Source organism: Mobula birostris, chromosome 8 (assembly GCF_030028105.1).
Source record: "Mobula birostris isolate sMobBir1 chromosome 8, sMobBir1.hap1, whole genome shotgun sequence".
Classification (NCBI taxonomy): domain Eukaryota; kingdom Metazoa; phylum Chordata; class Chondrichthyes; order Myliobatiformes; family Myliobatidae; genus Mobula; species Mobula birostris.
In genome coordinates this window covers 166709669-166737634 of record NC_092377.1, presented here as the reverse complement: position 1 = coordinate 166737634, position 27966 = coordinate 166709669, and the positions used below count along the sequence as shown (strand labels likewise).

Sequence of the window (27966 nt, the reverse complement as noted above, 5' to 3'; positions counted from 1 at the left end):
CACTCGTATTGTGTGACCCTTCCTCAGTCCCGCCCCTCCCACAGCGCGAAGCTCCCTCAGTCCCGCCCCTCCCACAGCGCGACGCTCCCTCAGTCCCGCCCCGCCCACAGCGCGAAGCTCCCTCAGTCCCGCCGCTCCCACAGCGCGACGCTCCCTCAGTCCCGCCGCTCCCACAGAGCGACGCTCCCTCAGTACTACACCTTGGTCGTGGCGGCTCTCCAGCCCCTCCCACGATGCTCTCCCTCCGGCTGCCGGCTAATGAGGTCGGAGGGCGGGACCTGCGGGGCGGGGCCGGTTTAAAGGAGGTGGGGCGGGCAGTATCGGTCTTGGTGCTGCCGCTGTGGCCGACGAGCTGCGGGGCCATGTCTCGCTCCGTCACCTTACCGGCGCCAGGACCCTGGGGATTCCGCATAAGCGGTGGCCGCGACTTCAACAAATGCATTTCCGTGTCCAAGGTGAGCGCCAGGGGCGGGGGCGCCGCTCAGTCGGGGGCTCGGACCCTTCTCCTCCTGGATAACCTTCCATTCTGCCCGCTCCCCTTCTCCCGTCTACCCCGGAGACCGGTGCCGGACGTGGTGGGTGGTGGGTCCTAGCGACCCGGCACGGAGGGCGAGGGGAGTTACCTCTCTCTCAACACCCTTCCCTGCCCAGGAGAGTGGCAAGATAAGGCAGTTGGTGTTCCTCAGCCTCTGTCCCCCATCTGGGCTGCGTGGGCGCTTTCAACAGGGTCTGGGGTCTTTTGAACGTCCCCCGGATGGATGGTTGGAGAGTTGGGACAAGTACTGAGTTGACGATTTAGTCGGAGACAGAGCACTGAGGCTCGGTGTCCCAGTGCACCGGCTCCGGGAAGTTCTTTGGCAGGGCTCCTGTTGTCACCCGGTATGCAGGGGAGGTTGGGGGTCTGGCACTCGGGAGGTGTTTTGTGGGATCAGGGACAGATCACTGACTCACCTGACGACCTGGATCCAATGCTCAGGTGTATCTTGCTCAAAGGAGGACACTGAATCACCTGACGATCTGTGTCACTGCTCAGGCTTGTCCTGCCCAAAGGAGTGAACGTGTGACAGGCCTTTCGGCCCCAATGTCGACCCGAAGTGTTTCTTGTCACGTGCACTGTGCAGAACTTTATTTGGCATGCCGACCGTGCCGATAGTTTTACCCATCATAAGCATACAAGGGAAAATGATAGCCGAGAGCAGATCTGTGTTTGAGTCACAGAGAGAGGGTGCAGGACAGAGCGTTGAGTAACAGAGTGTGCGGGACAGGGCGTTAGGGTCACGGAGAGAGTGCGGGACAGGGCGTTAGAGTCACAGAGAGGGTGTTAGAGTAACTGAGAGGGTGAAGGACAGAGTGTTACGGTTACAGAGAAAATGTTACAGTTGCAGTTAGACAATAGACGATAGGTGCAGGAGTTGGCCATTTGGCTCTTCGAGCCAGCACCTCCATTCACTGTGATCATGGCTGATCATCTACAATCAGTATCCAGTTCCTGCCTTATCTTCATATCCCTTGACTCCGCTATCTTTAAGAGCTCTATCCAACTCTTTCTTGAAAGCATCCAGAGACTTGGCCTCCACAGCCTTCTGGGGCAGAGCATTCCATATATCCACCACTCTCTGGGTGAAAAAATTTTCCCTCAACTCCGTTCTAAATGGCCTACCCCTTATTCTTAAACTGTGTCCTCTGGTTCTGGACTCACCCATCAGCGGGAACATGCTTCCTGCCTCCAGCATGTCCAATCCCTTAATAATCTTATATGTTTCAATCAGATCCCCTCTCAGCCTTCTAAATTCCAGTGTATACAAGCCCAGTCGCTCCAATCTTTTGACATATGACAGTCCCGCCATCCCAGGAATTAACCTTGTGAACCTACGCTGCACTCCCTCAATAGCAAGAATGTCCTTCCTCAAATTTGGAGAACAAAACTGCACACAGTACTCCAGGTGTGGTCTCACCAGGGCCCTGTACAACTGCAGAAGGACCTCTTTGCTCCTATACTCAATTCCCTTTGTTATGAAGGCCAGCATGCCATTAGCTTTCTTCACTGCCTGCTGTATTTGCATGCTTGCTTTCAGTGACTGATGTACAAGAACACCTAGATCTCGTTGTACTTCCCCTTTTCCTAACTTGACTCCATTTAGATAATAATCTGCCTTCCTGTTCTTACCACCAAAGTGGATAACCTCACATTTATCCACATTAATCTGCATCTGCCCACTCACCCAGCCTGTCCAATTCACCCTGCATTCTCATAACGTCCTCCTCACATTTCACACTGCCACCCAGCTTTGTGTCATCTGCAAATTTGTTACAGAATGTTACAGTTGCAGAGAGAGTGTTACAGTTACAGAGATTTAGAGTTGCAGAGGGTGCTGGACAGAGTGTTAGAATTGCAGAGAGTGTTACAGTTGCAGAGAGGGTGCGGGACAGACAGTAAGGTGTGAGGGTTAGGACGAGGTTGGAATATGTGGTTGATTGGAAGTGAAGCTCGCAGGTCCAGAGGCCTGCACTGGGGTTATTTATTGATTGAGATACAGTGCAGAATAGGCCCTTCGAGCTGCAACGCCCCACAGTCCCTGGATTTAATCCTAGCCTAATTGCAGGACCAATTAACCCACCAACTGGTACGTTTTTGGACTGTGTTATGGATTGTCTGTGGAAGTGGGTGGTTGGGATGGAGGCGTGAGCATATTGTGTTGTTAGTTTGTTGCTGGTTGTGTTCTGTGTTGCTTTGCTGAGCGTTGTGGGCACGTTGTTGGCACCAGAATGTGCAAGGACACGAGGGGGCGGCCCACAGCTCAGCTTTAGGGCGTGGAACATGGAATACTCCAGCACAGTACAGGCCCCTCAGCCTGTGATGTAAAGGCGTCTAGCCTTTTTATAGATGCATCTCTACCAAAGGAGGTGTAAGGTGCTCCTTCCCTCCGCTAGCCTGCAGGCCATCCTTGGGCAAGGTGTAGCACCTGCTTAGCCCCCGATCAGGGTCACGTAAAGCCACGGGAGCAGGTGGTGGTTGGTCGTATGAGCAGCCGGTGCAGATCACAAGTCCTGGTTATGTGACCACTGACACCAGGCAGACAATATCTGAAGGGTATTGATAATGGCTGGGGTCACCCGTCTTGTAAAGACACTGCCCAGAAGAAGACAATGGCAAACCACTTCTGTAGAAAGATTTGCCAAGAACAATCATGGTCATGGAAAGACCACAATCACCCACGTTATACGACACGGAACATAATGAACAAACATATTAGCCAATTCTGCCTTGGGAGAATGTCTCTGTCCACTTGATCTATGCCACTTATTGTCTCGTACATCTCTATCATGTCACCTCTCATCTTCCTTCACTCCAAAGAGAAGGGCCCTACCCAGCTCAGTCTACCCGTCCTCACAAGAGATAAGGTTGTGTTGTTTGTTAACACAGGCAATGGATTTCTCTGTGTGTTTTGATGTCCATGTGATTTATAAATCTGAATCCGAGGAATCCGCCTTAAGCTGGAGAAGATGCTTTGCATGAATGACAAGATGTAAGGTCAGTGTGGATAGATGGGAACGTGATTAAAATCTGACTGGCTGTGATCATGGAGATCTCCCAAAGGTGTGGGAGGGCTATGGCCTCTCCTGCCTCTCGTTTGGACAGTGACTCTGACCAGGACTGGCTGACTGACCCTAACCGTCATTTTGAGTGCTGAATCTCCTGGCTGCACCCCTTCATTCATGGAAGTGTGTCTGACATCCTGTTGGCAGGGCGCATGCGGCCATCGCAGTGAGTGTGTTGCAAGGAGTGCCGCAGGGTGCTGGGGACAGTGCAGACCTCTCAGCCAGAAGCTGACCAGGATGTGAAGAGGAAAACCCGTGGCCTACAACTGTCGTGAGCACCGCCCCCATTCATGTTCATCAGAGCAGAATTAGGCCATTTGGCCCATCGATCATTCCAGCAAGCTGATTTACTATCCCTCTGAACCCCAGTCTCCTACCTTCTCCCTGTTACCTTGATGCCCTTAGGAACCAAGAACCTAGCAACCTCTGCTTTAACTACACTCAACGACTTGGCCTCCATGGTCATCTGTGGCAACGAATTCCATAGATTCACCACCCTCTGGCTAAAGAAATTCCTCCTCATCTCTGTTTTAAAGAGACGTCCTTGTATTCTGAGGCTGTGCCCTCAGGTCCTAGACATTCCCACTATTGCAGCACTGGGGCTCCACAGGGGACTGTCTTGTCTCCCTTTCTCTTCACCATTTACACCTCGGACTCCAACTACTGCACAGAGTCTTGTCATCTTCAGAAGTTTTCTGATGACTCTGCCATAGTTGGATGCATCAGCAAGGGAGATGAGGCTGAGCACAGAGCTACGGTAGGAAACTTTGTCACATGGTGTGAGCAGAATTATCTGCAGCTTAATGTGAAAAAGACTAAGGAGCTGGTGGTAGACCTGAGGGGAGCTAAGGTACCGGTGACCCCTGTTTCCATCCAGGGGGTCAGTGTGGACATGGTGGAGGATTACAAATACCTGGGGATACGAATTGACAATAAACTGGACTGGTCTAAGAACACTGAGGCTGTCTACAAGAAGGGTCAGAGCCGTCTCTATTTTCTGAGGAGACTGAGGTTCTTTAACATCTGCCGGACGATGCTGAGGATGTTCTACGAGTCTGTGGTGGCCAGTGCTATCATGATTGCTGTTGTGTGCTGGGGCAGCAGGCTGAGGGTAGCAGACACCAACAGAATCAACAAACTCATTCGTAAGGCCAGTGATGTTGTGGGGATGGAACTGGACTCTCTGATGGTGGTGTCTGAAAAGAGGATGCTGCCCAAGTTGTATGCCATCTTGGTCAATGTCTCCCATCCACTACATAATGTACTGGTTGGGCACAGGAGTACATTCAGCCAGAGACTCATTCCACCGAGATGCAGCACAGAGCATCATGGGAAGTCATTCCTGCCTGTGGCCATCAAACTTTACAACTCCTCCCTTGGAGGGTCAGGCACCCTGAGCCAATAGGCTGGTCCTGGACTTATTTCATAATTTACTGGCATAATTTACATATTACTATTTAACTATTTATGGTTTAATTACTATTTATTATTTATGGTGCAACTGTAAGGAAAACCAATTTCCCCCGGGATCAATAAAGTATGACTATGACTATTGGAAACATCCTCCACTCCGTCCAGGCCTTTCAATATTCAGTATCAAGAGAACTGGAAGTGATGATTGGACTGCGTCCATTTGGAAGAAGAAACTTACCCCTGACATCTCCTCTGTACCTGCTTCCAAGCACCTTAAAACTGTGCACTCTCGTGCTAGCCATTTCAGCCCTGGGAAAAAGCCTCTGACTATCCACACGATCAATGCCTCTCATTGTCTTGTACACCTCTGTCAGGTCACCTCTCATCCTCCGTCGCTCCAAGGAGAAAAGGCCGAGTTCACTCAACCTATTTTCATAAGGCATGCTCCCCAATCCAGCCAACATCCTTGTAAATCTCCTCTGCACCCTTTCTATGATTTCCACATCCTTCCTGTAGTGAGGCGATCAGAACTGAGCACAGTACTCCAAGTGGGGTCTGACCAGGGTCCTATATAGCTGCAACATTACCTCTTGGCTCTTAAACTCAATCCCACGGTTGCTGAAGGCCAATGCACCGTATGCCTTCTTAACCACAGAGTCAACCTGCACAGCAGTTTTGAGCATCCTATGGACTTGGACCCCAAGATCCCGCTGATCCACCACACTACCAAGAGTCTTACCATTAATACTATATTCTGCCATCATATTTGACCTACCAAAATGAACCACTTCACAATTATCTGGGTTGAACTCCAACTGCCACTTTTCAGCGCAGTTTTGCATCCTATCAATGTTCTGCTGTAACCTCTGACAGCCCTCCACACTATCCACAACACCCCCAACCTTTGTGTCATCAGCAAATTTATTAACACATCCCTCCAGTTTATAAAAATCATGAAGAGTAGGGGTCCCAGAACAGATCCCTGAGGCACACCACTGGTCACCGACTTCCATGCAGAATATGACCCGTCTACAACCACTCTTTGCCTTCTGTGGGCAAGCCAGTTTGGGATCCACAAAACAATGTCCCCTTGGATCCCATGCCTCTTTCCTTTCTCAATAAGCCTTGTATGGGGTACCTTATCAAATGCCTTGCTGAAATCCATATACACTACATCTACAACTCTACCTTCATCAATGTGTTTAGTCACATCCTCAAAAAAATTCAATCAGGCTCGTAAGGCACGACCTGCGTTTGACAAAGCCATGCTGACTATTCCTAATCATGTTATGCCTCTCCAAATGTTCATAAATCCTGTATCTCAGGATCTTCTCCATCAACTTACCAACTACTGAAGTATGACTCACAGGCCTATAATTTCCTGGGCTATCTCTACTCCCCTTCTTGAATGAGGGAATAACACCCGCAACCATCCAAACATCCAGAATGACTCCCGTCCCCATTGATGATGCAAAGATCATCACCAGAGGCTCAGCAATCTCATCCCTCGCTTCCCACAGTAGCCTGGGCTACATCATAAGACCATAAGACAAAGGAGCAGAAGTCGGCCATTCAGCCCATTGAATCTGCTCCGCCGTTTTATCATGAGCTGATCCATTCTCCCATTTAGTCCCACTCCCCCACCCTCTCACCATAACATTTGATGCCCTGGCTGCTCAGATACCTATCAATCTCTGCCTTAAATACACCCAATGACTTGGCCTCCACTGCTGCCCGTGGCAACAAATTCCATAGATTCACCACCCTCTGACTAAAAAAATTTCTTCACATTTTTGTACTGAATGGGCACCCTTCAATCCTTAAGTCATACCCTCTCGTACTAGACTCCCCCATCATAGGAAACAACTTTGCCACATCCACTCTGTCCATGCCTTTCAACATTCAAAATGTTTCTACGAGGTCTCCCCTCATTCTTCTAAACTCCAAGGAATACAGTCCAAGAGCGGACAAACGTTCCACATCCCGTCCTGTCCCAGTGACCTATCCAACTTGATGCTTTCCAAAAGCTCCAGCACATCCTCTTCCTTAATATCTATGATTTGCATCACAGTGGGTACAGACATTGTGGGCTGAAATACCTGTCTCTAATCCTAAAACTGGGTGTGAAGAAACCTGCTTAGCGTCAGTTCCGCCCAGGGTAGGCCTCAGTATGCAAGTGAACCATTCAAATGATCTCTCACTCTGTGTAACACACACAAAATGCTGGAGGAATAATGTTGAAAAAGTCCAGAGAAAATCCCCAAGGATATTGCTGAGTCTGGAGGGCCTGATTTACAAGGGAAGATTGAATAGGTTAGGACTGTATTCTGTAGAACACAGAAGATTGAGAGGAGATTTGATAAAAGTATACAAAATGATGTGGAGTATAGATAGGGTGCTGTAAGCTGGCTATTTCCATTGAGGTTGTGTGGGACTACAAGCAGAGGTCATGGTTTAAGGGTGAAAGGAAAAATGTTTAACGGGAGCATGAGGCAAAAACTTCTTTGCTCAGAGGATTGTGAGAGTGTGGAATGAGCTGCCAGCACAGGGGATTTAGCAGGTCAGGCAGTGTCTACAGAGTGGAATAAACTGTTGATGTTTCAGGCCGTGACCCTTCATCAAGGCTCCAACTCTGCCCTGATGAAGGGTTTTGGCTCAAAACATTGACTGTTTATTTCCCTCCCTAAATGCTGTGTGACTTGCTGACAGTGTTCCCTCTAAGCTGCGCAGTAATTGAAATGCCCCTACGCACATAGCCTTTGTTGCCATGCAGCTGAAATTTTTCTCTATTCAATGTTAATAGAAAGGGCCGTGCAGTTTTCAGGCCGTGTAATAATGTCCTGCTCAGGGCAATGGTTGTTCTCCACAGTGTGAAAAATTAATTAAAGGTGACATGACCTGCTGAGTTCCTCCAGCATTTTGTGTGTGATGCTGAAGATTTCCAGCATCTGCAGAATCTCTTGTGTGTGTCTCCCATTCTGTGCATGCCTACCGCTCTGGTATCTGCCCCATTGGCCTATGAGGGCAATTTTGCTCTGCATTTCTGTACCTTTCCCATGACAAATGTCTCTACACTTCAACACTTGCCGTTGTCTGACAGGGAGGTTAGAGTCAGTCTACTGCTCGAGCTGGCAGCTGTGGCTTTGCTCATTTCACCATCGCTTCCTGGCCTCCGTGTCATCCAGCGTGGCTTCTCAGCAGCACAGACCAGATGCGGAAGAGTGGTTTGCTGATGGTGAGAGCATGGTGGGGGAGAGCAGAGAGAGAGAGAATGGAAATGAATCAGAATCTGGTTTAATATCACTGACATATGTCATGAAGTTTGTCGTTTTGCGGCAGCGCTACAGTGCAATCATCATTGTGTGACGTGGGCGATCCACGGTTTCCATGACCATGACTGTTCTTGGCAAATTTTTCTACAGAAATGGTTTGCCATTGCCTTCTTCTGGGCAGTGTCTTTACAAGACGGGTGAGCCCAGCCATTATCACTACTCTTCAGAGATTGCCTGCCTGTCAGTGGTCACATAACCAGGACTTGTGATCTGTACCAGCTGCTCGTACGACCATCCACCACCTGCTCCCATGGCTTCACATGACCCTGATCGGGGGCTAAGCAGGTGTTACTCCTTACCCAAGGGTGACCTGCAGGCTAGCGGAGGGAAGGAGGGACTTGCACCTCCTTTGGTAGAGACGTATCTCCACCCTGCCACCCAACATCACAATACAGAATAATAAAAAACTTTAAGTTACAAAAGTACATATTAAAAAAAAAGTTCAAAAAGAGAGCAAAAATATAGTGAGGTAGAGTTCATGATTCATTCAGAAACCTGATGGTAGAGGTGAAGAAGCTGTTCCTGAAACAATGGTGGCAATGAGAAGCAGGCATGACCTGGGTGCTGGGGTCCCTAATGATGGATGCCGCCTCTTAGAGGCATCGCTCCTTGAAGATGTCCTGGATGCTGAGGAGGTTAGTGCCCATGGTGGAGCTGACTGAGTTTGCAACTTTCTGCAGCTTTTTCCAAACCTGTGCAGTGGCCCCTCTGTACCAGACCATGAATGCAGTCAATGGTAGAGAGAGAGAGATGATAAACTCGAGATTCTGCAGGTGCTGGAAATCTTGATCAATGTGATTTGAGGGTTGATGGGCAGGGATTTCCAACCTGGGGTCCATGGTCCTCTTCCTTAATGGTATTGGTCCGTGGCATAAAAATGTGGGAATCCCTGCCCCAGAGTGTAGGAGAATGAGGGGAGATTTGATAGAGGTATACAAAATTGAGGGTATGGAGGGGTATGCAAGCAGGCTTCTTCCACTGAGGTTGGGTGAGACTAGAACTAAAGGTCATGGGTCAAGGGTGAAAGTGAAATGTTTACGGGGAACGCGAGGAGGAACTTCACTCAGGGTGGTGAGAGTGTGGAACGAGCTGATAGCAGAAGTGGTGAATGAGGGTTAGATTTCAACATTTAAGAGAAATCTGGATGGGTACATGGATGGGAGGGGTATGGTCCCAGAGCAGGTTGATGACACTGTGCAGATTAATGGTTTGTTACCAAAGGTCTGTCTCAGTACTGTAGAGTTCTATTGCTCTATGACCTAAGTCAGCCAGTCAGGCAGGGACTAAAGATGAAATGTCTTGGCCCAAAATGTTGACTGTTTATTCTTCTCTGTAGATGCTGCCTGATCTGCTGAGTTCCTTCAGCATTTTTTGTGTCTGTCTGTATGAGAGAAGGAGATATCTAAAGATAAAAGGATAAGTTTGATTGGAGGTTGGGACAGAGGTCAGTGTATGGGGCAGTTGCTGAGCCACTCCAAGCTCCTGAAACAATTGGGCAGAGCGCAGTGGAAGTTCCCCCGGTTGTAGCAGCAACAATGCATTCTGGGTAGGCACAGGAGGAGCCCATAGGTTGCGGGTGGGGTGGGGAGAGAACTACATTGCTTTAAACATCTCTGGGGAGAGGAAATGGTGGAGGCACAGGAAGAAGGAAGCTACATTACAGCAAGAAACTCTTGCACAGATATTAACTTGGGCTGTTCCTATGGTAACTCACCCTGAGACTGTTTTGGCCTCCTGATCTATTCTAGAGTTCAAGAGCCATGGGGTCTTAGTATTGTTGAAGGTCTAGAAAACTCTGGTGAGACCTCCTGTAGGCCCCAATACACTGCCAGAGTTGGAAACTCATTAACACTGCACCCAGCGTTGGGGCACAAAGGGTTAAATCATATAACACAGGTCAAGGGGGCTAATATCGGTTGGCGGGGGGCTTCATAAATACCTTTCTGGGCAAGAACAGGTTAATTCAGAGCAATTCAGTATCTCTTTTGATAGGTTGAGCAAGCTAGGGCTTGCCTCTGGGGCAACTTGATAGAGGCGGACAAGGTAAGAGGCATAGATAGAGTGGACAGTCAGACTTTTTCCCAGGGTGGAAATGGTTAATATAAGGGGGGGGAATAACCTTTAAGGTGATTGGAAGAAAGTGTGGGGGGGGAGGTCAGAGGTAGGTTTACACAAAGAGGTGGGTGCATGGAACAGGCAGCTGTGGATGGTGGTAGAGGCAGATGCGAAGGCGAGGCGAGGCATGGCGGAGGTGCGAGTGAGGGAAGTCCCGATGTCTGAACGATTTAAGTGCCAGGCCGAATTGGAAAGGTCGGTCACGGGACGAATCGTGACGGTAGGGCCCAGGCTCCAGAGCTGTTTGGGAGCGAGGAACACCCTGATGTTTGGACAATTTAAGCGCCCGACCAGATTGTTGAGACCGGAGGCGCGGGGCCAGTTCTGTTCACCACTCCGTGTCGTTTACTCAGCTCTCCGATGAGCTGTGGGCCTGCTCCGACCACAGTGATGCCTGGGTTCCTGTCCATGGTCCCATGATATTTATCCAGCTCTGCGCTGAGGTTGAGGCTGTGGGCCTGCTCCAACCACAGTGATGACTGGCTTTGAGCTTCAGTTCTGAATGCTATTTGCTTATTTTTATTGTTTGCGCGATTTTATTACTCTTCCCATCGAGTGTTTGTTGATCTTTTTAATGGTTCCTATTGGGTTTCTTTGTTTTGTGGCTGCCTGTAAAGGGACGAATCTCAAGGTTGTATAATATATTCATACTTTGATAATAAATCTACTTTGAACTCTGAACTTTAGACACATGGATGATAGAAGAATGGAAGGCTATGTGGGAGGGAAGGGTTAGATTGATATTGGAATAAGCTGAAGGGTCAGCACGATGTTGTGGGTCGAAGGGCCTGTACTGAGCTGTGTTCTACTGTTTGTTTATTTATGTATAGATACAGTGTGGAACAGGCCTCTACGGCCCTTCCAGCCACTCTATCCAGCAACCCCCAACAACTCCAATTTAACCCTAACTTAATCATGGGACAATTTACAATGATCAGTTAGCCTACTAACTGTACCTTTCTGAACTGTGGGAGGAAACTGGAGCACCCGGAGGAAACCCACGCATTCCATGGGGAAGGATGTACAGGGAGACTCCCTATAGTGGATGCCGGGACTAAACTCTGACACCTCAAGCTGTAATAGTGTTGCGCTAACGGCTACGCTTTGTGGCTTGACCAGTGACTAGATGTTCTGAGAGGTAACCAGGTGTGTCGATGAGGGTTGGACGTGGAATTTGGAAAAGTATTTGACAACTCGCACTCGCAGAGGGATCCCTTGAATATAGTGTGATGGGTTGGTGGTGAGGATGTGTCAGGGCTGTACAACACTGGATGGGGCACCGCTGGAGCTCAGCCCACTGGTCACCCCAGCACAGGGAGCATTTGGCAACAGTGGGAAGGGTTTACAGGGATGTTGCTAGGGCGGATATCTGGAATGAGAAGAGACTGAGCAGGCCAGGACTCTTTCATTTACTTAGAGATACAGCACGGTACAGGCCCGTGGTAGGGGAGTCCAGGACAAGAGGGCACAGCTTCAGGATTGAAGGACGTCCATTTAGAACAGAGATGTGGAGAAATTACTTTAGTGAGAGGGTGGTAAATCTGTGGAATTTGTTGCCATGAGTGGCTGTGGAGGCCAAGTTATTGGGTGCATTTAAGGCAGAGATAGATAGGTTCTTGATTAGCCAGGGCATCGAAGGGTATGGGGAGAAGGCAGGGGAGTGGGGATGACTGGAGGAATTGGATCAGCCCATGATTGAATGGCGGAGCAGACTCGATGGGCTGAATGGCCTGCTTTTGCTCCTATTATCTTATGATCTTATGGTCTGGCCCACCAAGCCTGCACCACCCAGTTATACCCATGTGACCAACTAACCTGCTAACCCATACATCTTTGGAAGTTGGAAGCCCTCATGGTCACAGGGAGAATGTGTAAAGTCCTTATGGGCAGTGACAAAATTGAACCTGGCTCATTGGCAGAGTAATAACATTACACTAACTGCCCTGTTACCAACCAGGTAAATGTAACTGGATCAAATGTATTTATGTGTACGATATAACTAACTTGGATAGGTATAGTATATTAAACAGGGCTATTATAACAAAAACTTCACACCATTTTAAAAGTTTCTTCCCCCAGGCGGTTAATCTGATCAACCATTATAGTTAGACCCCCTCTATCTATTACCCTGTCAATGCACTGTAAACACTTTAAACCACTTTTTATAAAGCTGATATATTGTAAATTACTTAATATGTACATTCTCATAATTTATGTATTTATGCACATTTTATTCCAAATTCATGCTTTAACCTCCAACTTTATATAATGCTTTATTCATTCTAATTGTTGAATGTTTTTTTTATGCTTGTACTTTGAAGCCAGAGCACATGGTTAGTTGTAGGATTCCTAACAGTGTATCGAACAGGGACATATTGAGGTCCACATCCAAAGGCACCTTGAAGTTGCCGTACAATGGTTAAGAAGGTGTATGGTGTGTTAGCCCTCATTAGTCAGCGATTGAGTTCAAGACCAACACAACACAGTAATTTTCAAATACTTGGTGAATAGAGTTGATCTTTGATACACTGAGATCGTTGTGTATTGTAGGCCCACATCCTCCTAAATCGGTGGCAACTGCATGTTGTTAGCATAGTTACAGACTAGCTCAGTCTGCTCTGCATACCATAAGGCCGTGTTCACAGGAGCAGAATCAGGCCACTTGGCCCATTAAGTCTGGCCCCACCATTCGATCATGGCTGATTTATTATCCTGCTCCATTCCATTCTTCTCATAACCTTTGATTCTCTGACTAATCAAGAACCTCTCAACCTCCACTTTAAATATACCCAATGACTTGGCCTCCACAGCTGCCTCTGGCAATGAATTCCACAGATTCACCACTCTCTGGCTGAAGAAATTACTCCTCATCTCTGTTCTAAAGAGATGTACTTCTATTCTGAGACTGTGCCCTGTGGTCCTAGACTCTCCCACCATAGGAAACATCCTCTCCACGTCCATTCTTTCTTGGCCTCTCAACATTTGATAAGTTTCAATGAGGTCTCCCTAACCCCCCCACCCCATTCTTCTAAACCCGAGCCAGTACAGGCGCAGAACCATTAAGTGCACCTCGAGCGTTACGTGCAGTTATACTGTGATACTGCACAATTGGCAGCAGCAGGAAGTGTTGTCGGGAAACAGAGCTGGGCTTTGGACAGGATGCAGAGCTGGGCGAAGAAGTGGCAGATGGAGCTCAAGCCAGTGAAGTGTGTACTGATTCACTTTGGAAGGCTGAATTTGAAGGCAGACTACAGGGTTAGTGACAGAATTCTCAGCAGTGTGTGGGACAGGGGGATCTTGGGGACCATGTCCGTAAATCTCTCAAAGTTCCTGTACAGTTGATGAACGATGTTAAGGAGGCATATGGTGTGTCGGCCTCCATGAGTCAGGGGACTGAGCTCAAGAGCCGTGAGCTAATGTTGCAGCTCTCTAAAACTCTGGTTAGACAACACCTGGAATACTGTGTTCAGTTCTGGTCACTTCATTATAGGAAGGATGTGGAAGCTTTAGAGAGGGTGCAGAGGAAATTTCCTAGGATACTGCCTGGATCAGAGAGCATGTCTTATGAGGAAAGGTTGAGTGAGCAAGGGCTTTTCCCTTTGGAGCGAAGGAGGCTGAGGTGTATCAAATGATAAAAGGCTAGATAGAGTGGACAGACACTGACTTTTTCCCAGGGTGGAAATGGCTAACATGTTGGGGTATAATTTTAAGGATGTCAGAGGTAATTTTTGACACTGAGTGGAATGCCCTGCCAGGGGTAGTGGTAGAGGCAGATACATTAGAGGCACTTAAGACACACTTAGATAGGCAACATGGATGATTAAAAAAAATGTAGGGTTATGTGGGAGGCAAGGGGTAGATCAGAGGTCCCCGTCTTTTTGATGCCATTGACTGAGGGCTGTGTGGACCCCAAACTGGGAGCCCCTGGCTGAGACCGATCTTGGAGAAGCACCCATAATGTGCACCTCCAAGTACTCGCACCTCTCTCAAAGTCATCTCAAGACCACTCCAGATGCTGGTGGCTGGCGAGGCAGAACGCCCGAGTGTGGGGATGAGTCACTGACTGGCATAGGCTCTGCCAAGCTGTTCTCTGAGTGAGCAGGGGTCCGGACAGCAGGTACAGCGGGTCCCCTGTCATCGAGCACACAGGGAGTGTGGCCACAGTGGTTGGGTTTTGGCACTGGACGCAGTCGTTCAAGTGCAGGCAGGCAGTCTGAGGCCTGCGGGCTCTCCTGGAGAGAATGGAAACTTTTTTTCTCCTGGGTCAATGATATCATTCAGTGCAGGGTCGTGCTGAGAATGTGCAAGTCTTCAGCATTGCAGAGAGAGTGAAAGGGGAAAAAGAAATGTTCAGCCTGCAGAAATCTGCTCTAAAATATATCACTCGCTTTAATCTCCTGCAAAGCCACAAGGTTGAATATCCTGTTTGAGAGACGTTGGAGCCACAGCTTTTTGTAGCAGCAGAGAGTTATGAAATTAACACTCCTAAAATGCACAAAACTGTGTGCAATTTTAAGCTGAAAAGTAGCAACTTTATTGAATTGAGAGAGTCTGTTTTGCATATGGTGCTGGAGGAATTTGTTCATCACAAGATGTCTCACAGCTGTTTGGAATGTAGTGTTGTGGCTTCAATGGAGACAGCAGCCAAAATATGCCGAAGGACTCTCCTTTGCCAGGTGCAAGCATTAGGTTGCTTATATCAAAAGCAAAGGCTTTCAGTTTCAGTCCAGAGATGGTGCCAAATAATGTTGCCACGGTAATGGCAAATGTCCCTGATAGGACTGCTATTTTTTTAAGAAGCTGTAGAGAGGTGGTCATTTTAGCTGCCACATCATGGAGCTAGGAGCCCTGGCTCGATTCGGAAGTGGGTGCTGTGTGCAAAGTTGTGCCCTCTCTCAGTAATCGTGTGGGTTTCAGAGACAAGATGGTGCTGACATCGTAAGGTGATGGGTGAAGCCAGGTGGGCGGGAAAGGTAAAGGGCTGGAGAGGAAGGAATCTGATCGGAGAGAAGAGTGGATCATAGGAAAAAGGGAAAGAGGGGGGAACCTGGGGGGAGGTGATAGGCAGCTGAGAAGAGGTAAGGGGCAGAGTGGGGAAAAGAAGAAGGGAGGGACAGGGAGTTTTTTAAAACCAGAAGGAGAAATCGATATTCATGCCATCAAGTTGGAGGCTACCCAGACCCCGATGGAATTGTCAACTTTCAGTTACTGAAAACAGCTCCTGGTAATGGCTTGCACGTAAAGTTGGAATTTCATTCTGTAAGGGTCTTACTGCAGAAACCGAGAACTGACAGGAGAACGAGCACATTCCAAACTGAAATAACCTCCATCTGCTGACAAATTACCCAGATACCTGTGATCACTCAGTGATAATGGGTGAATCGAGATTCCTGTGATCGCTCAGTGATAATGGGCGAGGACTGGGCAGGAATGTAGTCAGCTAATGCCCCCACCGTGAAGTTACTGGAACAACTGCTCTACTTTCTGTTTTAACACGGGCAGCAAAAGGCAATGGTCTTTCTCTCTGGCGAAGGAAATGGGGTGGTGGGCCCCAAGAAGCTGGGTGGATGAACTTCAGGAGTAAGGTTGGGGTGTTAGATGATGGCTTCAGTGGTGGGTAAATTACAGGAGGGATTCTGAGGGACAGAACCTACCAGTGTTTGGACAGATCGAGTCTGATGTAGGAGAAACAGCAGGGATTAGAGAGGCAGTGCGGAATAGGCTGTTCTGGCCCTTCGAGCCGTGCTGCCCAGCAACCTCCGATTTAACCCTAGTCATGGGTCAATTTATGATGACCAAATAACCTACCAACCTGTACGTCTTTGGACTGTGGGAGGAAACCGGAGCGCTCGGAGGAAATCCACACGGTCATGGGGAAGTCATACAAACTCCTTAGACAGTGGCGGGATTTGAACCCGGGTCACTGGTACTGTAAAGTGTTGTGCTAACCACTATGCTGCTGTGCTGATCTGTGTGTGGGAAGTTGTGTCTGGGAAATTTCTCGGTTCTTCAGGGAGGTTGCTGAGAGAGTAGATGGGGTTAGGGCAGTGGATGTTGTCAGTATGGCCTTTTGACAAGGTCCCTCAAGGCAGGCTGATCTACAAGGTTAGATTGCATGGAATCCAGGGGCAGATAACAGATTAGATTCATAAGCACAAGATATTCTACAGATGCTGTAAGCCTTGAGCAACATACATGGAATTTTATGCCATGGGCCAATACCATTATGCATGTGGTCCGTGGGCCCCAGATTTCAAACTCCTGTTGTAGAGGAGCTCAGCAAGGGTCTCGGCCTAAAGTTTTGCCTGTTTATTCTCCTCCGTAAGTGCTGCCTGACTTGCATATTTCCTCTAGCATTCTGTGTGTGTTGCTCAGTTTTTTCGATTTAGATTATTCTTTAAATTAGACTCGCAACTTTCTTGGTGGTAGGAAGCAGAGAGTAAGGGTTGAGAGTTATTTCTCAGACTGAAGGCCTGTGTCTAGTGGTAAGCCACAGAGTCAGTGATGGGACCTTTTGTTGTTTGTAATTTCTGTAAGCGCTTTCGATGTACAAGGCATACTTGTAAGTTTATAGATGATACTAAAATATCCGGTATTGTAAACAGTGTAGAAGTTATGAAAAATGACAAGGGAGTCTAGATCTCCAAGTGTGTGGGCTGAGGATTGACAAATGGTTTACACTGAACTGCAGTGAGATGTTAAATTAAACAAGTAGTGAGGTAGTGTTCATGGGTTCAGTGTCCATTCAGAAATCAAATGGCAGAGGGGAAGAAGTTGTTCCTGAATCATTGAGTGTGTGCCTTCAGGCTCCTCTACCTCCTTCCTGATGGTAGCAGTGAGAAGAGGGCACGTTCTGGGTGATGAGAGTCCTTAATAATGGACACCGCCTTTTTGAGGCATTGCTCCTTGAAGTTGTCCTGGATACCACAGAGGCCAGTGCCCCTGATGGAGCTGGCGGAGTTTACAGCTCATCACAGCTTACTTCGACCCTGTGCAGCCGCTTCCCCCAACCCCACCACACCAGACGGTGATGCAGCCAGTCAGAATGCCCTCCGTAGTACATCTGTAGAAGTTTGAGTGTTTTAGGTGACAAGCCAAATCTCCTCAAATTCCTAATGAGATATAGCCCCTGTCGTGCCTTCTTTGTAGCTGCATCGATGTTTCGGGACCAGGTCAGGTCCTCAGAGATCTTGGCATCCAGGAACTTGAAATTGTTCACTCTTTCCACTTCCGATTCCTCGATGAGGACCGGTGTGTGATCCCACTTCTTGCCCTTCCTGAAGGTCCACAATCAACTCCTTAGTCTTGCTGACTTTGAGGTGGTTGTTGTGACACCACTCAACTAGCCGATATATGTCACTCCCGTAGGCCCTCTTGTCACCGTCTACCAACAATCCAGATAGACAGATTTATATTTGTTTTATGTATTGCACGGTACTGCTGTCACAAAAAAAAATCAAATGTCATGACATGTGTGAGTGATGATAAATCTGATTCTGATATGTGTCTCGATTGTGGACTGAGAGTGGAAAAGGGGACAGGGAGAGGGGTATCCTGGTTGGGAAAAGGGGAGGGGAGAAGGGAGGGAGTGGGAAGCACCAGAGAGACATTCTGTAATGATCAATAAACCAATTGTTTGCAATCAGATCACCTTCTCAGGGCTGGGTGTGTCTGCACCCATGCCATGGTGCCCCCCACACACACTTGGCACTCCTCTGCCACCTGTCCCGCAGCGCTCCACCCTCGCTGTTCCCAACATCCTCTGCTCCCACCAGATTTACAAACTTGCTTTTCACTTCTCACTGACAGAGAGAGTCCTGTGCAAAAGTCTCAGGCACCCTAGCTAAGTATACATGCCTGAGACTTTGCACAGGACTGTCGTTCACTGGAAGAGACATTTCAGGAAGATAGGGTAATGGAGAGAGCATCTGGCACACTGGACTCTATCAGTCAGGATATTGAGTACAGGAGCTGGGAAATTATGTTGCAGCTACATAAGACACTGGTGAGGGCACACTTGGAGTATTGTGTGCAGTCTTGGAAGAAAGAAGTTTTTAAACTAGAACTGTAGAAAGATTTGCCAGGATGTTGCCTGGACTTGGGGGACCTGCATAGACAGGGCCTCTCGAACGTAGGAGATTGAAGGCTGAACGAGATCATGGTGGGGAAAGGGGGGCATGGATGTTTCCTCCAGGGATTGGTTGCTAAAAACAAGAGGGCATAGGCTAAGATCAGACACAAGCAATTTAAATGGGACATCAGGGGCAGCTTCTTCATGCAAAGGGTGGCCTGTATTTGGAATGAGCTGCAAGGCATAATGGCTGAGGCGGGACATGAGTGATGTTTAAAAGCCGTCTGGATAAGTACATGGAAAGAGGTTTATAGTGGGCTATAGGCCGAATGTGGACAGGTGCAGTTGGTATGGGCAAGTTAGGACAGAGGACCTGCTTCTGTGTTGAAGAGATGGATCTCCTGACGATGCTGGGGCGAGTCATAACGCTGAGGGTCTACATGGCATTGGTCAGATCGCGCTTGGAGTATTGTGAGCGGTCCTGGACCCTTTATCTAAGAAAGGATAGGTTGGTATTGGAGAGAGTCCAGAAGAGATTCACAAGGATGATCCTGGGAACAAAAGGGGAACATATGAGGAGAGTCTGGCTTGGCCTGTGATCACTGGAGTTTAGAAGAATGTGGGGGATCTTATTGAAACATTTTGGATATTGAAAGTTCTCGATGGAGTGGATGTGGAGAAAACGCTTCCTCTCGACCAGCGGTTCCCAACCTGGAGTCCATGGACTCCTCGGTTAATAGTAGAGGTCCATGGCATAAGAAGATTGGGAATCCCTGCTATAGTAAAGTCTAGGACCAGAAGGCACAGCCTCAGTTACAAGGACGTCCTTTTAGAACAGAAATGAGGGTAGTGAGTCAGTAGAATATTTTTACCACAGATGGCTGTGGAGGCTACGTCACTGGGTATATTGAAACTGAAGTTTGATAGGTTTTTGATTAGTAGGTCAAAGGTTATGGGGGAAAGACAGAATGGGGTTGCGAGGGATAGTAAATCAGCCATGATGGAATGATGGCACAGACTCAATGGGCCGAATGGCCTAATTCTGCTCCTGTGTCTTGTGGTCTTGTGCAAGGCAAACATCTGATGCCACACTGAGATAGGAAGGTGCAACGACTGAGGAACCAAATGCAGCAAATTGTTGAAAAGCGAAAAAGCTGTGCAATGTGTATATGTACAAGTCAGTCACATGGGTGTGGGGTGAGGCAGTGCCATCAATCATGTGTGCATTGGAGATTATGCTGCTGTTGGGTGATAATGTTCCGTAGACTGTCCACACCCTGGTTCTGTGCTCCTGTTGTCCGAGCATTATTGCTATTGTTTGACCTTGCCAGCACACTCAGCTGAGTCCAATGTCCACCCTTAGGTGCTGGCGTTTATTTACACACATCTTTTTCCATGTCAGTCTTTAACCTCCGACTTCATTAGCCTTTTAAATTTCTTTTCTTTCATGTTGAATTTGACACCAGCACACCACAGCAAATTTCTAATCCATGGAAATGTACCTCCTGTACCTAATAAAGTGGCCACTGAGTGTATGTTCATGGTCTTCCCCCTCCCCTCTTCACTATTCCCCACTCTGGCATCTTGCCTCTTTTCACCTTCCCTTGGGTCCCCTCCTCCTCTCCTATCAGATTCTTTCCATTCCAGCCCTTGACCTTTACCACCCACTTAGCTTCACCTATCACCCAACTATCCTCCTTCTCCTCCCCCCCACCTTTTTATTCTGACATCTTCCCCCTTCCTTCTCGGTCCTGAAGAATGGTCCTAGCCTGAAATGTTGGCTGTTTATCCATTTCCATGGATGCTGCCTGATCTGCTGAGTTCCTCCTGTATTTTGTTTGTATTGCTGTGGATATCCAGCATCTGAAAACTTTCATGTGCTCGTGGTCTTCTGCTGCTGTAGCCCATCCTCTTCAAGGTTCGACGTGTTGTACGTTCAGAGATGCTCTTCTGCACATCACTGTTGTAACATGTGGTTATTTGAGTTACTGTCACCTTCCTGTCAGCTTGAACCAGTCTGGTCATTCTCCTCTGACCTCTCTCACTAACAAGGTGATTTTGCCAACAGAATTGCCACTCACTGGATTTTTTGTTTTTGTTTCTCTGTGAACTCTAGAGAATGTTGTGGGTGAAATCCCAGGAAATCAGCAGTTTCTGAGATACTCAAACCACCCCTTCTGGCAACAATCATTCCACGGTCAAAGTCATTTAGATCACATTTCTTCCCCATTCTGATGTTTGGTCTGAACAACAACTGAACCTCTTGGCCATGTCTGCATGCTTTTATGCATTGAGTTGCTGCCATGTGATTGGCTGATGATATATTTGCATTAATGAGCTAGTGTGCAGGTGTTACTAATAAATCAGGGTCACATAAAGCCATGGGAGCAGGTATGAGCGGCCGATGCATATCACAAGTCCTGGTTATGCGACCACGGTTGCCAGGCAGACAATCTATGAAGAGTATTGATAATGGCTGGGGTCACCTGTCTTGTAAAGACTCTGCTCAGAAGAGGGCAATGGCAAACCACTTCTGTAGAAAAATTTGCCAAGAACAATCATGGGAAGACCATGATCTTCCATGGTATGTGACACGGCACATAATGAGTGAACACCACGGTAATGGGTCCTTCTGGCCCAATGACCTCTGTGACCTATTAACCTAGCAACCTGTCTGTCTTCGGATTGTGGGAGGAACCAGCGCACCTGGGGAAACCCAATTGGTCACGGTCAGAGCAGACCCATTCCTTACAGGTCGCTGGTACTGTAAATAATGCTATGTTAACCACTACGCTCCTGTGCCTGTCAACTAGTAAAGTAGATTCTAAACTGATCCTGATTCTGGTTACACAACACTCACAACTAGATACACAGTCAAGGTGGTGAACGGGAAAATGGGGGGTGTTGGCGAATGCGGGGAAAGTACGAGAGATGTCAGGTAGGATTTTACGCGGAGTGTGGTGGGGTGAGTGGAACACAATACCAGAGATGGTGGTGGAGGAAGATGCATTAGGGACAATTAAGAGACTCTTAGATAGGCAGATGGATGATAGAAAAATGGAGGGCTACGTGGGCGGGAAGGGTTAGATTGATCTTGTAGTAGATTAAAAGGTCAGCACAATATTGTGGGTCAAAGGATCTGTACTGTACTGTTCTACATTTGCCCAGGAAGTCGTTAATGGATGATGTGGGCAAAAGGGAATGGAAGAAGTTTCACAAAGAGACGACATTCTTCACCCAGAAGGCAGGAGGAGGTGGCGAGGGGGTGCCTGTTCCTCACAGCGCTGGAGACACAACCTTCCCCGCACTTAAACCCCACTAGGTCACGTGAAACATGAACTTCTGAAAGTCGATGAGGTGGGAGGTGACAGTGTTCCCACCTTCAGCCGGGTGTCTGTCCCTTTGCTGCTGACACCTCTGTTCTGATACCTGGATTCCTTCCCTCGGGGAGTTGGTAGGATTCTTATGGTGATCTGACCTCCTGGCCACTTCACTTCAGGTTCTGGGATGGGAGTTTTGTACTGTTGGGCCAGCCTGGGTCTACATCATCTGTTCCCTCCACCCCGTAAAGTCGACTGTTCATTCCCCTCCACAGACACTGTCTTACTGATGATTTCTGCCAGTATTGTGTGTGTGTGTGTGTCTGTCTGTCTCCACCCCTCAGCTGAACCTGTACCCCGTGATCGGAGGGTGGGTTCCTTTGAGGGGTGTGCTCCCTCACCGTGACTAGGCTCCCTCTCCCTATGCAAGTGCAACCTGGCCATTTCCCCAACACTCCTCACAACCAAACGTCAACCACTAGCTGGAGAGTAATTAGAACAACGGAGGCTTTTCGACATAGAGTCTGTCTCCCTGTGGCTTATCGCGTCTGCCTGGCCCCCGCCTCCCTTGGCTCTTGCTGTGCTTTGACTGGACTGATTTCCCTCCCTTTGTTTCCCTGTCTTGCAGGTGGTAGCGGGGAGTAAAGCAGACCTGGTGGAACTGAAGCCCGGAGATGTGATCATCACCATCAATGGGGCTGAGACATCAGAAATGATCAACATGGAGGCACAGAGACAGATTAAACAGTGTCGGGGAGACCTGGTCCTTGGTATCGAGAGGTAGGCCATATGGGCAAGGTGGAGGGATCTGTGGGCTGGAGGAGGAGAGAGGGTTGTGGTTTGGGGAGGGGCGAGGGTAGAGAGTCAACAGTTGACCTCATGTGGAAATCAATTTGAGCCTGTCCTCCTCTCCCTCCCAGCCCAATACCCTCTCCCCCTTTCCCCACGAAGGAAAACCCATCCGTGCCCGAGCCGTGGTCCCTCTGGAGAAGGGGAAAGATTCGCTTTAGTTCTCATGTGTGTATCACACACAAAATGCTGGAGGAACTCAGCAGGTCAGGTGGCGTCTATGGAGGAGAATAAACAGCTGACGTTTCTGAAGAAGGGTTTTGGCCCAGAATGATTATTTCCCCTCCATAGCTGCTGCCTGACCTGCTGAGTTCTTCCAGCATTTTGTGTGTGTGCGTGTGTTACTCCAGAGAGTCAGTAACGTCGTCTATAACCTAGCGATTCTGGCGAGGCGAGCCTGAATCTACCCCCCCCCCCCCCAACAGATCCTGGGGAGAGGTCCCAGCCCAGGGTCCTGCTGTACTACTGAGAGAGGACTGCACAGCAGGGATCCAAACAGACCTCTTCATACAGAGCCTGGGGCCCAGGCGAGGAGGCTCGTACAAGGCCCTGTCCTATCTGAGTCGCTGTGGCTACAGACAATGTTTACCCACAGGGCCACACCCAGTCAGTTTAACCCTCACCCAGGTAGCAGAACCCAGCGCCTCCATCCTGCAGAGATTGAAATTGAGGCCACCAGCACTGATGCTGGTTGAGATTCAGGTTCATTAATTTAATCGACGCAGTGAAATGTATCATTTGCGTGAATGACCAACACGTTCTGAGGATGTGCTGGGGGTCAGGATTGCACCGTCCACCATGCTTAGCAGAATGACATGAGCAGCAGCAACAACGAATAAACAACAGCAAAACAAGGGTTTTTGCCCCCTCTCTCGCGCCCCTGCCCCACATGCACACACCTCCAACCACAGGACAGGATGCCTCCAGGCCTCCAGCAGACCTGAGTACTGCACTGATGCCTTTACACCGAACGCCATCCCATCAATGATCGGGGATCAATTCCCACCACTGCCTGAAAAGAATTTGTTCTAGCTGTGACTGTGTGGGTTTCCTCTGGGTGCTCTGGTTTCCTCCCACAGTCCAGGGGGTTAGTAAGTTGTGGGCTTGCTTTGGTGCCGGAGGTATGGTGAAGGATGTGGGCTTCTCCTGGCACATCCTCGGGCAGCGTTGGTCATTCCCACAAATGACATGTCTCACCATCTGTTACAATGTACAGGTAACAGATAAAACGAATCTTTATCCTTATGAACACGTCTAAAATCCTCTTGCATGTTAGAAATGAACCCACATCCGCCACGTCCTCTGGCATGAGGCAGAGGCGGTGGTGGAAGTGAGATTGGGGGAGGGTAGATGTTTCTGGGGGAGAGGAAGGAGGGATTGGTGGCATGAAACCCCAAATGAGGTCTCGGAAGGGAGTTTCGAAGGGAGCAGATGGGGAGGGGGGATGAGACTGGAAGCTCACCAATGTTATGTCCTTCTCATGACTCGGACCTACATTTGCCACAGGCCAGAATCGAACGCGCTCAATGGATCTCCCACAGACACATTTGTCGCACAGAGATTCCAGGTCAGTCTGTGGCGGAGGGGTATTGAGAGGTGGGGGGGGAGGGAGTGTTATTATGGGGTTATTGGGGAGAGGCTGGGTCTACACCAGCGAGGCGCTGATTGGCTGGTGTGCTCTTCCTGTGACTGGGCGCGATGGCCTCTGACCCCTGAGCCTTGTTTCTCTCGGGCGCCTGATGACTCTCTAGGGAGCCTGGTGACCCAGGACAGCGGTCGAGGTCAGTGTCCCAGAGGGTGTTGAAGGGATAATTCTACTGAGTGGGTTGGGTTCTTGACTATACTGGCTGGAAATGTGAGTTGGGTGGGGGGGGGCGGTCATTATTTATACATCGGCCCCCACTGCTGAAAGAAATGGTTGGGACATTACAGAGGGTATCTGAGGATTGGAACTGAGCCCTCAGCCCACTACCCCTCCAGTGAACAGAGCAGTAGGTGTTCCTAGGAGGGAAACCTCACATGAAATTGGTAACTCATGTACTTCACCTTCACCAGGCCGTCCTTCATGTGGGAGAGGATGAGAGCCAGAGCACCAGGGAGCAATCCTGGAGGTCAAGTCCGAGCAGGAGCCCAGCCGTATCTCCCACAGCTGAACTACAAGCTGCATCTCAGGGCGTGAGCTGGAGGTGAGTCCATAAGACCGCCAGGTCTCGGGAGCCCTCCCTCCGCCAGGCCTCAGGAGCCCTCCCTCCGTCAGCTTGGTTGGCCAAGCCCCAGATCTAAACAGGCCCTGTTTGAATTGAATTGACTTTATTACTTACATCCTTCACATACATGAGTAAAAATCTTTACGTTATGCCTCTGTCTAAGTGTGCAATGTATAGTAATTTGTAATAAATAGTATGTACAACAGGACAGATAATATAACATAGAAATACCATTATAACACTGTGAACTAATCAGTCTGATGGCCTGGTGGAAGGAACTGTCCCAGAGCCTGTTGGTCCTGGCTTTTATACTGTGGTACCGTTTCCCAGATGGTAGCAGCTGGAACAGTTTGTGGTGACTCGGGTTCCCACGCACCTGTCTTTGTCAATGTCCTGAACAGTGGGAAGTTCACATCTACAGATGCACTGGGCTGTCCGCACTACTCTCTGCAGAGTCCTGCGATTAAGGGAAGTACAGTTCCCATACCAGGCAGTGATGCAGCCAGTCAGGATGCTCTCAGTTATGCCCCTGTAGAAAGTCCTTAGGATTTGGGGACTCATGCCAAACTTCTGCAACTGTCTGAAATGAAGGAGATGCTGTTGTGCCTTTTTCACCACTCAGCCGGTATGTACAGACCACGTGAGATCCTCAGTGATGTTTATGCCGAGAAAGTTAAAGCTGTTCACCCTCTCAACCCCAGATCCATTGATGTCAATAGCGGCTAGCCTGTCTCCATTCCTGCTGTAGTCCACAAACAGCTCCTTTGTTTTTGCGACGTTGAGGGAGAGGTTGTTTACTTGGCACCATTGTGTCTGTTCCACCTATTGTACTGACCTTCCATCTTGGTACACTAATTTAATTTGGCCTCTGGCTGGGCACCTCACTGCTTTGAATGTCTTACTTTAGTTCTTGAATCCCTCCATGTTTCTAAATGTTTCTCCATCCACACCAGCTCTGTCCTCCTCCTGACCACTCAATGTTCCAATGGATATTTATTTATGAAAGGCGTTGTGTTGTGAGGAGGGATGGCGTGGTTAAGAAGAGCAAATGAGGCAAACAATAAAACCATAAGACGTAGGACCAATACACTCAAAATGCTGGTGGAGCTCAGCAGGCCATGCAGCATCTAGTAAAAGAGTACAGTTGATGTTTCAGGGCTCGGATTTCCAGCATCTGCAGATTTTATCTGGTCTGAGATAGGACATTAGGCCATCCAGCCCATTGAGTCTGCTCCACCATTCCATCACGGCTGCATTGCATCTGAGGTAACAATTATTTCGTACTCCTTTACACTTGTGTACCGGACATGACAGTCACAATCTTGAATGTATCTGCACCCAGACCATATCCCTCCAAATCCCTCCATGTACCTATCCAAACTCTTAAATGTCACTATTGAACCCCCATCCACTACTTCCACTGGGAACTCACACCACCCTCTGAGTTAAGAAGTTTCAAGAGACAATAGACAATAGGTGCAGGAGTAGGCCATTCGGCCCTTCGAGCCAGCACCACCATTCACTGTGATCATGGCTGATCATCCACAATCAGTACCCCATTCCTGCCTTATCCCCATAACCTTTGATTCCGCTATCTTTAAGAGCTCTATCTAAACCTTTCTTGAAAGAATCCAGAGAATTGGCCTCCACTGCCTTCTGAGGCAGAGCATTCCACAGAACCACAACCCCCTGTGTGAAAAAGTTTTTCCTCAACTCCGTTCTAAATGGCCTACCCCTTATTCTTAAACTGTGGCCTCTGGTTCTGGACTCCCCCAACATCGGGAACATGTTTCCTGCCTCTAGTGTGTCCAATCCCTTAATAATCTTATATGTTTCAATCAGATCCCCTCTCATCCTTCTAAATTCCAGTGTATACAAGCCCAGTCGCTCCAATCTTTCAACATATGACAGTCCTGCCATCCCTGGAATTAACCCAGTGAACCTATGCTGCACTACCTCCATAGCAAGAATGTTCTTCCTCAAATTTGGAGACCAAAACTGTACACAATACTCCAGGTGTGGTCTCACCAGGGCCCTGTACAACTGCAGAAGGACCTCTTTGCTCCTATACTCAATTCCCCTTGTTATAAAGGCCAGCATGCCATTAGCTTTCTTCACTGCCTGCTGTACCTGTATGCTTACTTTCAGTGACTGATGAAAATTGGCCTCGGATTCCCCCGGAATATTCCAGCATTCATCCTGAGCCCATGACTTCTAACTCCAGTCTCACCCAACCTCAGTGGAGAACGTCTGCTTGCGTCCGCCCCAACAACTGTGAAGCTCTGTTCCTTTGCTGGACGTTGGGACTGGCGCCTGGGGATACCACTCCTGGGCTACTGCAAGACTTCATTCACTTGACCATTGAGGCGTTGGGCACTTGGGTGACGACTGTGTACATTCAGAGCTGATCACGTGCACAGTTCACGTGCCGTTGGCAGGAGCTGGGTTAAAGGGTCAGCTGCAAGGAGGGGTGCCTTCTCTGGCCTTAAAGTGTTATGCCAACTGCTGTGCTGCTGCGCCCTGTGCTCTGTCATCCAGGCAGCACCGTGTCAAACCTCCACAGTTCATTGGTTTTTTATCACTAACTCCTCATGTACCTGTCGATGTTTCAGGTCGGTGTCCCCAGTCTCAAGTCAGTGGAGGCCAATCGAGAGGACTCCATCCCCAGTGGATCTGGCACTGAAGGTGAAGGTGAGTTTTCTAGGGGCTGGGATGGCGGTGGGTTGGGAGGGTGACGAGTCTGACCAGACGGGGGAGAAGGGACCCCCTCGAGGTGCCAGTGAAGTATATTGTGGCTGTGATGAGGTGGTTAGCACGATTCTATTGCAGCACAGGGTATCGGAGTTCAGAGTCAACTTCTGGCGCTGTCTGTAAGGAATTTGTACGATCTCCCCGTGATTTCGTGGGTTTCACCTGGGTGCTTCAGTTTCCTGTCACATTCCAAAGACGTACAGGTTCGTAGCTTGGTTGGTTATTGTAAATGGTCTGCTGATTAGGCTCGGGTTAAATAGGGTTGCTGGGCAGTGCAGCTCGTTAGGCTGGAAGGGCCTGTTCTGCTC

General features: G+C 48.7%; 1 protein-coding gene across 1 annotated transcript in view; it reads left to right on the top strand.

The window, feature by feature from the left end:
* The first annotated feature begins 358 nt into the window (after window positions 1-358).
* pdlim2 (PDZ and LIM domain 2 (mystique)) overlaps window positions 359-27966 on the top strand; it is a 38223-nt gene continuing 10615 nt past the window's right edge. Inside the window, exons 1-5 of the mRNA XM_072266790.1 lie at window positions 359-455; window positions 22480-22631; window positions 24207-24267; window positions 24756-24886; window positions 27520-27598. Of these exons, the coding sequence (XP_072122891.1) occupies window positions 363-455; window positions 22480-22631; window positions 24207-24267; window positions 24756-24886; window positions 27520-27598 (516 nt within the window). The 5' untranslated portion in view covers window positions 359-362. The remainder of the gene's footprint in view (window positions 456-22479; window positions 22632-24206; window positions 24268-24755; window positions 24887-27519; window positions 27599-27966) is intronic.